Here is a 13,286-nt window from a genome sequence, read left to right as displayed (position 1 = left end):
TACAGCGTGTGCAATCCATGGTCACCTCCATTAGGGATTAGGGTTTTGTTTTATGTCTAATAGCAATAATGCCATTGTTGACAATGCGCAGTTCTATACTGCAGGTCGGCCCAAAGTGTATGGACATTTTAAGTAAGTAAAACATTTACGTTATAGCTTACAAATAATAAGAATGGCTATCCCACAATTAGTTTATGTTTGCACAGAACCTATTGCGATCTTTTTAATGGAAAGAAAAAGTACACCAAACAATAAACCGCAAATAATTTAATTCGAAATATATACAAATGAACTGAAATGTACATAAATCAGATGCCATCTTATTTTGTGTAAAGATAGTATGTTTCTTTGGCTACACATGAACAATGCACTTGTTTATGCACAGATATACATGTGAACGTAAGCAAATAACGTGTCTGTTGAACAAATATTTGTGTCCAACAATTGGTTAGTATTTCACGTTAAACATATGTATCACTAGAATAAATAAAACACAAACATACAGAAATTATACATATAGCAAATATTGCTAGTACAGACTTGGGTTCAAGGAGATCTCTTTCCGTGGCTACTGCAGTATTTACTGAGAGTGGGTCTGGCTTGTGGTCATTCGAGATATCTTATTTAATTCGAGGCAAAAGGAAACAAACAATGTAAAAGAAAAAAAACAATAAGTAAAAAAATAAAGATATAGTTAAATGACAAAATATACTCAGCAAAAAAGAAAGAACCCAAGTTATGATTATTTAAAATTATGATTTTCCCATCTTACTTTGATGGCGTAGGTAGTGTAAAAGGAGGTAAACCCTTATAAAAATAAATGTTATGTAAGAAGATAACAACCTACTCAATACGTGAGAAAGGATATGTACACATGCATGTGTTAACATTTTGATGCGAGCATTACACTTATTTGTATGGATGAGAAACGCTTTGTTTAAATACAAATAAATCATCGCTATGTTCTGCTCTACAAATGGTCAGTTCATGTACGTACCACCATTTTGTTGTTTTGTATAATAGTATTAAGATTCTTTGCTAGAAAAGCATTTGTGTTGTGAACATTTGACACTTGACCCAAATTGTAATGTTGATTAATAAAAAGTGAATACTTCCATTTTAGACTGGATATAGTGGAAACACATCGCTTACTAGTTTATTCATAATTTTTACCAGGACAGTTTGTAGCATGTCAATGTTATTAAGAGATCGCCATATGGTAAGACGGAGTACTCATTCCTTGGAAACAAAGAATCCATCGCCCTTGCTTTTCGAGAGCTACACACGATGAAGCGCTACCAGGCATACGTGTGTCAAATTAAGTAGATCAGTGGTGAGATTTGATCAACAAAGATTATATTCGCTCTTTTGCATTATTATAAATTCGATATTTTTCAATGAGTATTTTGTTTTCTTTCGTCCAGACCAAAAAACATCTTACACACAAAAACTCTGCACTTTTATACAAATATCATCCTTTAGAAAATCATTTAAAAAGTATAAATTAGATTTAATCTTTGTCATAATGCCAGAATTCTGTATGATGATATAATAATAGATTCAAAAGTCGTATACTTTTCCCTTTAAAATACATAATAAAAATTCAATACCATGAAATGAGTATTTGACAGACTGAACATTCAGTTGCTAAATCTTTACTATGAATACAATTAAAAAAAGACAACAACAATTCTATAGTTAACACATTATTTCATTCGGACCGTTTTGTCAGTGATAAAGGTCTACGTATAATATTTTAGAATGATATATATACAATGTTGATGTCTTGTTTTATTAACAAGAAATGATAAACGTATGATAACTGGCAAAACAACTTCTTACAGTGTTAAGGCACTGCTAATCCCATGTTAATTCAATAAGGCAACGTGGACATATTCCATATACATATACTCAGTAAAGATAAACAGAGCTAATGAACGTAAAGATAACAAAATGAAATTGTAAATGAGACCAACGGCAGCATAGTGGTCTGTCAGTTTCATTGTAAAAAGTGTTTAAAGATGAATTTATTTTATCCTGCAACGATTTAGAAGCTTGTTACATTGTGTGCATGCCGTATTTGGCTACGGTTCGGCTTCTGAGATTGTCTCTGTAGTTTTGAGGTCGTAGCATATATCACTTAAATGTATACATGTAATAACGGGACAATGTGGTCTGCCTGCAAAAATAGTTCAATGGTAAACATCAAAATATATTTTACATGTTAAACTCTTATTAGCAGAACATTGAAAGCATCAACTGGCACTGGTCACTGGTCATACATAATACTAAAACTGAAGGCACTAATCTTGTCTCTCATCGCTCCAATCTGTAAAAGTTCATGTTCATACTTGGTTGTAGTCTTTGTACTGGTTATTTGTTTCAGTCCGTCATTAATTTCTAGAGGTGTTGTTACTTTGTAAACCTTCATGGAAATATCTTGAGTTTCAAATAGCCCTGAGGGTTAATTGCAATTGTTCATCGGGTTAATGGACCCAGTCCCTATTGTTCTCAAAACCCAACGACCCTTTCTCCTCCATCTGTATATCTATGGCCCGCTACCCACGGTTGCGTTTATGTCGTTGACTCCTGGAACAGAATCCCTTGGCTACGTCGAACTCTCCTGTTTGACACTCTGGTATGATACAGTTGCCTTCTTTGATACACCTACAAAGAAATATGAAAGATTCTGATGAAACAAGTAAATCACCACTTAAAGTGTTTCTTATACAATTGGCTGTTCTAACCTATAAAACATTTTAACTTCTGATCTGTTATTGAACAACCGTTTTACCGCAGTAAGAGAATCTAAAATGTTAGGCAAATGTGTTATCTTCTATTGTCTGTCTCCCCTGAACTGTGCTGCATCAAAAGGCAAGCATGCCAAATACATTTAATTATATTAATATGTATTAATAACAAAATTAACGACAGTATATAAGTATTAATCCTATTTTATTTGCCAACCGGTTTCACTTCATGCTCATCGGCATTCTTGTACCGATACCAAAGCATCGAAAGTGTTCTTACACTAAGTCTTCCTCGTCCAGAGCGACCAGGCCCCTCTGTATACGGCGACATTTGCCATGGCCCTGTCGACATGTACACACACAGTCTATCCCGGGACGCTCCTTCCGAAACTGCTGTGGACAATCCTTGTCGCAGCTGAAACGTATAATCATGTTTGTATATTAATTTAAACCGAAGGTCTTCATATGTGAGTACAAGCCCCGTATCACAGTATCCACAAAGGTTATTCCAAATAATTTTACGTTGACGGATTTTTTTACGATTTTTGATATGGCAAATCCTTCCTAGGGATTAGAAGAATCCCGTATAACACGTCTATTATTTTAGACTACCATCAAGGTATAAACTAGCGTACGAAGACAGCAGAGCAACACAAACCCATCTTTATAGAGCACTACTAGCCTAGAAATATAAATTTATAATAAAATTTTGTATATATGAAACATAGCTTAATTTAATTAATGTTGGTTTGGAATGTAAGTTTTAAAGGTGGCCAAAACCTTAGGTAATACCAAACAGTAGTTCAAATCATGGCTTAACAGGCTTCTTTATTTGAAAAGTTTGATATATTTGTAGCTTTGGTTATCATTGCAACATGCTGATGTAAATTTTGCCGTAGAATATGATTTCACGAATAACATATCATAACATATGAAGGCACAGAGGTTCAATCATCATTAACGTGCAAGATCTCTTTTAATTTTGTTTGTTATGTTTTGCTGTGCAATTATTATGTTCATGATTACAATTCATCAACTGTGGTGTTTCATTGAAAATCTTTAATTTAGTATTAAAATAATATATGGCTTGCTTAAAAGAACAGACAAAAATTGTTCAAGATGAATTGCATGATATGATCTATTGTTCTAGTTTATTTTTCATGTTTCATGATTGTTAGTTAAGTGCCGTCATTATTCATGATTCAGACTGGTTTAAGCGCCCTGCGTCAATTCAGTTGACAGTGTTTCAAATTTATAAGTACAAAATCATTCAAAAGATGGTTTGTTTTTGGTTTCTGCATGTTTTACATTTTCTCAACCTTTCATTTACCGACACAATTGGATAATTGAATAAAAAATGTATCACATAGGAAATAGGATACAAACGACAATTTATTGTTGATAATAATGGACAACTACTAGGTACTCCTCTATTTCTGGAAACACAAAGTGAACCACTAAATTTTAAGCATACCACCGCGCCTTCAGGCAGACGTTTAAACATCTGACACTACCGTTATTAACGACAGCAGAAATGAATACACCATCCATTCCGTAACAGATGTTTTATCGCGTCTGACGGCTGTCATGTTTTTTATGTTTAACCAGTAGTTGTGTCATAGCGGATTTCACAACTTACTTTGATGATACCAACATCCTCCTGCATTCGCAGGCAGTGTGGTTAACAAACGTCTTCGCCACCACCATGTGCTCCTTGGCTGGTAACAAGTGCTCAGACCCTCGCTGCATCTCTAAAACCTGCCAGAACAATACTTGTTATCGCTTGTGTTTTTCTAGTATTAAATTGCTAGTAACAAAGATATTTATTGTTCGCACAACTGTTATGACACTTAATTACTCAGACTAATAAATACATATCTCAATGTTTGATAAATATTTCTCTTTCTCTTTATTTTTGAATAAACCAGAGATATGTATTTTATATGATAAACGCGTAAACAAAATTAAACCTACCATGAACTTTTTATCAAAGAGCTCGATGCCTTCCTTGGTTGGGACACATTCGTGTCCTCGAGGGCAACATGATGTTGTTTTTCGGCACCTGTGAACGATTGTGCAGGAAGGCAGGAAATGCTTCACTGAATCTTCGTGGACTTCCTCTATCCTTTCAGTCTCTGGTCGCGGTACACACTCTGAGTTGGGACTGGTCATAACCTCCATGTGGTGGGCAAAGGCAGCTTCCATATCTGAATAAGTTAACATTTTTACCTGTACGACATCTCATGGTCATCAATCCCTAATGTTTGGCAAAGTTCGTGTTTAACACTTGACCAAACATCTATCCGCAACCAACAAAAATATAAAGCTACAGCTCCTTGAACACTACAACAGCACACTAATAAAATATAGTAATCAATATAGGCGGCAATGTTTCGTAGGTTATGTTCCGACGCAAAAGCTTATCTGATAGGTTCCTCAATTCATTAATAATATGGTCGTTTGTTGATCACCTACTATCTAGGGAGAGTCATAACCGAGCCTGGTGTAATACATAAATGGGTTGATGGGTGTCTAAATTTCTGGTTCAGTAGCCAATTGTAAACAACTAGTAAGTTTTCCAAAGGTAATCTTTTGGCGTGTTTACGCATTCAAATGATTGATTTAGAGTAATAATTGGATAAATATTGGCCAGTTAATAAACATAATGGCTCACTTTTACCAAACCGAAAAATTAACCACTTCTATACAATTCCCTGCAGCTGGCTAAAAAAAATATTGGCCAGTCAATAATCATATTGGGAAGCTTTTACCAAACCAAAGTATTAACCACTTAGAAACAATTGGCTGCAGCTGGTTCACACTATTATAGTAAATCAATATTGTTTTGCCGTCTTCAACCTAGTTTTGAGTTCACACGGTTATGATTTCGAGAGATTTCATGTGAAAGGGTGAAACCAACAAGGTTGGTTCTAAGTGCATCGTTTAGAAGCATATCGCTTTCATCTAATGGTGTAGCATACCTTCTGCTTCAGGAGCGTGTGCAGGAAGCTCTGGATCAAAGTCTGTAGAATACAACTTTGGGTTTTGCTTCATGTACATGATGCTGCGTATCTGCTCCGCGCTCAGGTTGGGGTCTTTGAAAAATATTTTCATCAACTCCTCGGCGCTTTTCGCCCGGACAAGGTGCGCCTCAAAATCCGCCAACGAGACGCTTTGGTAAGGTATGTCCTGAAATGACAACCACGTCCATAACTGTTAATTGTATACACCCTGTGTTAGCATGGATACATTTGCCCTGAAATGTTTACGGGAAAAATGAGGGTTACCCTAAGGTAAAAGAAACATGATGATATGAACGGTAAAGTGAAACTAGAACGTTGAACCGTAAAACACGGCAGGTTTTCCCAAGAATATTCACTATAAGTATTTCTGCTCATTGTGTACTGATAAACATCGCCATTATATTTCTGCAACTATCCCGGCTTGAGCTTTAAATACGTCGCAATAGGTTTTACTATTAAATGTGTTCTTGAAAGGAAACAAATAGAAAAAAAATATCAACATTCTTAACTTGCACAAACATTCATATTCCTTAGAATAATATCATTCATTCAAGGACGATAAGGGTGCATCTGCAAAGATAATAAATCGAAATAAGTGATGCTAATTGTTTCATAAAGATTGGCGTGCAACTCATGGATTGGAAGTTTGTGTTTGATAAGAAAAGCAGATCGTTCTTATTCACAGACAAACCAATTGGTAAATATTTCTTCTTTGGACACAGGGGCTAGTTTCGCAAAGAGATCAAAATACTCTTTGCCTTAAATCCTAGAACCTGATTGGACAGTTACAATAACAAACCAATCAGACAGTCTATTAGTAAAACATTTTCCTCTGACGCAGGTCAATATACCAAATTGTTCTTTTTCTAAAACTGAAATGTCTTTTTTACTGTATACTGTGTTGATATATTGTTTGGTATAATTAGGTAAACGACATATTATGTTTGATTTTGGCGAAAAGGGTTCGTCTGGTTTCATCAGTCCTTTTTATGCATTAATTTTGTAATGTATCGTTGATCTCTATAGAAAGAAAGAACAATCTCCTTACAGAACAGTTTTTAATTCCCGATAGCATGATGTCCCTTCGAAGGTTGAAAATGACAGAGAGACAATGAACCTCTTTTTCAAATGCCAAACACTCATTCTGATTAAGAAAGTGACAACTATCTCATTCATTTAGTGCAACAACCCAATCTATATATCAGGTGCTGCATTACATATCAAATTTAAATTTCATTTTTGATGTACTTCGATGACGCCTAAAACTCTGTTATTCAACGGAAGCGAGGGTAAGATAAATTTATATTGCATATAATTTGTCAAGGGGACAGGTGATCGCTTTTTAATATTCGTCAAACACATAAAACGTCGGGAATATGTTGACATTTAGATACGTTTATATATCCGTTAAAGATATATAATGTAAATAGGTACTAAAATGTAAGTTTCTTATTACATACTATGACACATAAGATCTACTGCGGGTTTACTTTCCTTTAGGTATGGATGTAAAAACAGTTAAGCGGTTAATGACCTTACTTTTTTTACACTCATGATTGTATTTGAACTTTACAGTTTAAAAGTGCTGAAAATTGTTTCCAAGTAACAACTTAAGAGTAACATAACACTGTATATTGGCTGTATGAGCATACATCATTGATGTGGTCTTCGCTATGCCGCAACGAGTTAATAGCAAGATAATATGAACAAAACAATCACTTCACACGTACGATACTGTTATGCATAAATCGTCTATGAACACGCATTGGTACATTCAAGTAGGAGTGGACATACGTGACACACATGCAGCGCTATACTTAAAGGTTATTTAATCTTTAAAGGTGCACTTTTACTACCAAATAAATAAGATGTACCACAATTGATACACTTGTTTTAATTTACCAAAAAGGATGAATACCTATCGAGAACAATGGCTCTTATACATCCGACGTTGTTTGGATGGGATATCGCTGAGGAGTTCCAACTGGTTATATGGGATTTAATGGGAAACCTTAACGACTAAGAGAGGCTCGTCTCTCCCCTCCGTTGTCATCATTAAGGTCTACCTTATATGTTTTACTATTACTCAAGGCGAGCACTTAGTATACTTAGATTATACCTTTTTTACCTGGCTTGGAACCAAATTATGACATCATGTCTGTTAAGTAAGTTCTTAAGCGGTACGTATTAAAGGCTAAAGCCTTAAGTCTGTTGAAAACATCTAACAACCTTAGTCATTTAAAACATATTTGGTAAAACCTCAATGACTAAGAAGCGCTCGCTCGCTTTGCTTGCTTGGACCTTCTTAATTATTAACATATACCTTGTATGGTGATACTTTTACATAGGACATAAAGCACTTTTCATCAATTTGATGAATGCAATGAAAACAAAGCCGTTATACAATTAAACGAACAGGGTGTGTCAGAAATTTATTTTCAAGCAATATCTTCATCACTCCGGTGCACTACTTCCTTTTCAAAATAAAAATAGTCGTATTGGTAGGACATACGCCCGTCATCTCGTTTGCAAGTTTGCAAGGTGCATGTTTGAGGTTAATATTAAAATGTTTTCATGGAGGTTGTGACAACCCGTGAATCCGGCTTCATTTATTACTATCTTCCATCCTCCTTAATAGGAATATGCTTTTGTTTATTTTATTTTTTTATAATCAGATGAATTAACATTTTAATCAAATTGCTTTCATCACACGTACAGGAAAAGAATATGAAAGAATCTTGGCTCCAGAAAGAAAAACAACACAATTATTTGAACATATATTATGTTTGCGAGACGACTGTTTTTCTTTTAGTTAAGTTTATTATATTGAGTATTGGCAAATCATTTAAAAATAATAATATGCAAATTTATGTTGGTAGAAAACTGGTATTGTTGTTATTTAGGACTGAAGCCGTTGGAACTAGTGATGCAGTATAGTGATTGTTTAGGACTGAAACCATTGGTACTAGTTATACAGTATAGTGAATTTTTAGGACAGAAGTCGTAGATATTATTGCAGTATTGTTGTTATTTAGGACTAAAGCCGTTGGAACTAGTGATGAAGTATAGTGAGTTTTTAGGACAGGCTTCGTAAGTATTATTGCAGTAATGTTGTTATTTAGGACTGAAGCCGTTGGAACTAGTGATACAGGATAGTGATTTTTTAGGATAGAAGTCGTAAGTATTATTGCAGTATTGTTGTTATTTAGGACTGAAGCCGTTGGACCTAGTGATACAGTATAGTGATTATTTAGGATAGAAGTCGTAAGTATTATTGCAGTATTGTTGTTATTTAGGACTGAAGCCGTTGGAACTAGTGATACAGTATAGTGATTTTTTAGGATAGAAGTCGTAAGTATTATTGCACTATTGCTGTTTTTTAGGACTGAAGCCGTTGGAACTAGTGATACAGTATAGTGATTTTTTAGGATAGAAGTCGTAAGTATTATTGCAGTATTGTTGTTATTTAGGACTGAAGCCGTTGGAACTAGTGATACAGTATAGTGATTATTTAGGATAGAAGTCGTTAGTTTTATTGCAGTATTGTGTGATTTAGGACTGAAACCATTGGTACTAGTAATACAGTATAGTGATTATTTAGTGCTAAAGTCGTTAGAATTATTGCAGTAACTGTATTGCTATTATTTAGGACTAAAGCCGTTGGTTCTAGTAATACAGTTAAGTGATGATTTAAAACTGAGCCCATTTCTTTTTATATCTAACATTGGAACTTCCTGTTCCCACATTAAATTCTAAAGCCGATGCCCAATGTCTCTTCAGAATCGTTCTGCTAGAAGATAAATCTTTCATTCTAAACCCCCTCGTTGGAATCATCTCAGTGAATAACATCTGTTGCTTAATCAACTGCATTGCAACTGTCTTCTGGCGCACACTCAAGTGAGATGAAGTTAATTGGAAAGTAACGACAATGCAAATAAAATATATATTTGGAATGAATGTAAACAACTGTTATTTCTGGCACTGTGAATATTTCGGCGGAATTTAGCAATCCAGTATCATTGAGAACACAGTCAAGGAAAGTCATGCTTTAAAAAGTGAACTAAAATTTCATTTTTCTAGGGGGATCCAATATAATCCATCAGAAAGCGACATCCTACCTAGATGTCCAGCATTACAAGTTCATCAAAAATATATACACGGCCACTGCGATTGACTCTTGTTTTGTTGTATTTTTTCTTATCGTTATTATTAAACTCTCTTCAGTTTTCCAAGCTGCCATTTTGAGCGATAAAAAAAGCAATTTCATTTCAGGAAGACCACGAAATTATGTTGAAAAGATAAGGATTGTAAATTTTCATTTAATATGTGACTTTATTTTATTGCAATATTGCTCGAACTTTCAAAAGTCATAACTTAGAACATAACATAACTTGGCCCTTTATCCGTTACAGCTGGGATAAAAAGTGCGTAATTTATTAGTTTTAAAACGTTGAATAGAACAAAATTATCTTTAATCTACAGCATATGAAAGCCACACACATTAAAGAATCGTTGTGTTTTTGGTTATTTCGATCGTTTTTAGCTTAATTTAAAACAAACAATAGAAAGCATTACTGCGAACGTGTTTTACGTTCCCAATGAATGGAAGCAGCGAAGAAATCCAGTACATATTTACGGTAAACTCGCCATTCTTCACCCTGACAACTAAACTGTCATTGACGCTAATGATGCCGACATCTGCGCATTGACACGGGTCATGTGCATTAATGTGGTGCAAAAACCTGCAAATAGCATTCCATTGATCCCTCTTGCATCATCACAAAGCCGCCCTATATACGAATCGCGCTTTGATGATGCAATCCTATTTTTCATTCTTTTTTTAATGGGGAGATGCGCCACATGCAGCGACTATAAGCTTTTAAATTAATAACTTCCGAGATTTATTATTTATATTATCGGCTTAAGTCGAGTTTGATAGATTAGCGACGGAGTTTAATTTTGATATTTCATTTTATAGTGATCTTTATTAGTCTACTACCGTTAAATTTTCAAGGATGAAATTTAACTGCTAATTTTATTTGTCTAAATTGAATGATAATGTGTCAGACTGAAAGCTAGTAAATCAAATAATAATCCTCAATCATGTCCTAGATCTCGAACATATGGGTTACGTTACACTATAGGCACTGATGAAAAATTGTAGAGATTCGCTTGTGCACTACTGCTCGTTTTTTATGCGTTTCCACTGACCGTTCCAGTGTGTGACAGCTTATTTACACTCGCACGCATTCGGCCAGTTCTCCGACAAGATTGTTAGTTATTTTAAAGTGTTTTGGAGCATAGCGCATAATGTATAGAAATGTCACATGGGAGCCCCAATTAACATCACTTCCGATAGACGATTATTTTTTCTAGTGGTGCGGCGGGGAATCGAAAATGTGACCCCTGGATTGACAGTCAAGTGTGTTGCCACTAGACCACGAATCATCCAGTAAAACCGTCCAAAGGGAGTAACCCACGTTATTTATTGATTGACTTCATTGAAGTTTACTCTCTGTGTGTTCTTAGTTTGCCTTTGTCTTTCAATTGGTTTCAGCACATTTTGATTGTTAATCTCAGTGCCAATAAACATAACAAGTGTGAGTCTTTGGCTACTGGGCTTTATCATGTTGTTTCAATGGCGTTATCAAAGAATTGGAATCAACACGAACTATTAAACAGACTATCGCTCTAATCAAAGGATGGCGCACTTGTTTTGTTTAATTGCACATGTTCTATTACTTATGATGCAATCAAACGTCGAATGTTCATCATGCAATGTCTATTTTAAACAAATTATCCATTTGACTCATGTTAGTTTCCTTATAACAGGTGTAACATCTTATAAATGGGTTAAACAAAGATTTTTTCATTTGATATGCTTAGCTTATCCTGTAAACACAACTACCTCACAAAAGCCTCAAGCAGTAGGATTGTTCAATTTATTTGTTTTTACGATAATAAACTGGATTGTGAGGTATTGTGCCTAGTTTTAATGAAATCAGATTGGAAGATTTGCAGGTGTGCTGTGTAAAGTTTCACCGTCATTCCCATTTCCTTTCATCTTCGTTCGTTTTGTTCCACTTATGCGTTTTAGATAAGTTGCGTTTTGAGATTGCAAAAACAAATACGTTTATGAAAAACGCTTTAAGAATGTTTACATAAAAATGCTCCATTTCCCACGCTCTTGCAATTTCATATAAAGCTAGTGATGCCTATCTGATGAAAAATTGAGGAAATGGTGAAATTTATGTCAATTGAAATAAGCCACTCAAATGCTTCACATAATATATACTGACTTTAATAACAGAAGAATAAGAATAAAAATTAATAAGATGATGATATAGCTGAATGGGGTCGATCAAAGTTGATTGTTTCAGGCTGCCTCACATTGAGTTTCTAACAGGTTTTTAAAAAAGTTATCATTTCATTCAGTTTTTATCTGAGCTATTTAAGTGTTGTCTTGCAGATACCCATTTAAATTGAAAATAAAACACAAATGGTGAATCGTGCGAACACCTATCAATGTTCAATGTTATTTAGATAGATGATATCGCGGTTTCCGCTGTAATGTCTGTTTGCTGATACTACTAAGTGAAACTCACAGAAAGTGCCAGACAGTTCAATCTTAAGTGCGCCAGATAATTACCAAGGGAACTAAAAAGAAAGAAAATGTACTAAATTAAGGGAAAAAATTAAAGATACTTACTAACACCACATTACTGTTATCTTCTCCAAATTTTCCGATTTTCTCCAATGGTAAAACAGTATCCATATAATTTGTTTTGTCTTTCTCTCTTTTATCCGCTTGATCAGTTGCTGGCATCATATTTTTATGACCATGTAATGACACTACATGTTTATATTCATTTGCTGGATTGTTATCCTTCAACTCATGTGAAGTCACTATGTCTTTATAATCATCTGACACCCAGAAGTCGGAGTATTCATCGTCTTTGTTTTCGCTTGACGTCAATGGTTCGATTGGCAAAACTTTATCAAACTTGTCTGGCTTGTCATTGTGATTGTTAATTAACATTACAGTCCCACTTATACTTATAAATACTACTAATATTATAAAACACTCGAAAACAAACAAACCCATATTGCGTCTAATCCAAGAGTGAGCGAGATTCAATATGTTGTATAGTTGATGTCCCTGAAATCTTTCGACTGTTGGCTTTCTAATGAAGCTAAAATTGTCCCAGCGTGAGAGCGATTTGTATTTGATATCCTGCACTCCTTGCTGTCTTTGTCCCGAGGTCGCACTTCTTCGTTTGTTTCTTGACTCGTCCTGTAACACTTGAAATGACCTGTCGTGCTGGCACTCACACGAACAACAGTCCCTGTAAAATACAAGCGCAAAATTTCTTAAGCTAGTGATAACATGTCGGAAATTATCAACTGATCAACAAAATGATAAATGATAGAAAACCTGCTGCTATAATCTCCATGGAACTCATCTGTCTGCTAAGGTTCAGCCTTACTTTGAAGGTCGCAGTGTGGTATTTAC

General features: G+C 34.9%; 1 protein-coding gene across 5 annotated transcripts in view; it reads right to left on the bottom strand.

Annotated features, from left to right (window-relative positions):
* Window positions 1-250: 250 nt before the first annotated feature.
* LOC128228531 (uncharacterized) overlaps window positions 251-13,286 on the bottom strand; it is a 61,840-nt gene continuing 48,804 nt past the window's right edge. For all 5 annotated transcript variants that reach the window (XM_052939895.1, XM_052939898.1, XM_052939894.1 and 2 more), the window contains 6 exons: window positions 12,483-13,119; window positions 5,732-5,939; window positions 4,725-4,957; window positions 4,390-4,508; window positions 3,031-3,165; window positions 251-2,667 (listed from right to left, as the gene is read on the bottom strand). In XM_052939895.1, the coding sequence (XP_052795855.1) occupies window positions 2,559-2,667; window positions 3,031-3,165; window positions 4,390-4,508; window positions 4,725-4,957; window positions 5,732-5,939; window positions 12,483-13,119 (1,441 nt within the window). In that variant the 3' untranslated portion in view covers window positions 251-2,558. The remainder of the gene's footprint in view (window positions 2,668-3,030; window positions 3,166-4,389; window positions 4,509-4,724; window positions 4,958-5,731; window positions 5,940-12,482; window positions 13,120-13,286) is intronic.

This window comes from Mya arenaria, chromosome 3, assembly GCF_026914265.1.
Source record: "Mya arenaria isolate MELC-2E11 chromosome 3, ASM2691426v1".
Classification (NCBI taxonomy): domain Eukaryota; kingdom Metazoa; phylum Mollusca; class Bivalvia; order Myida; family Myidae; genus Mya; species Mya arenaria.
This window is presented reverse-complemented; position numbering and strand designations above follow the sequence as displayed.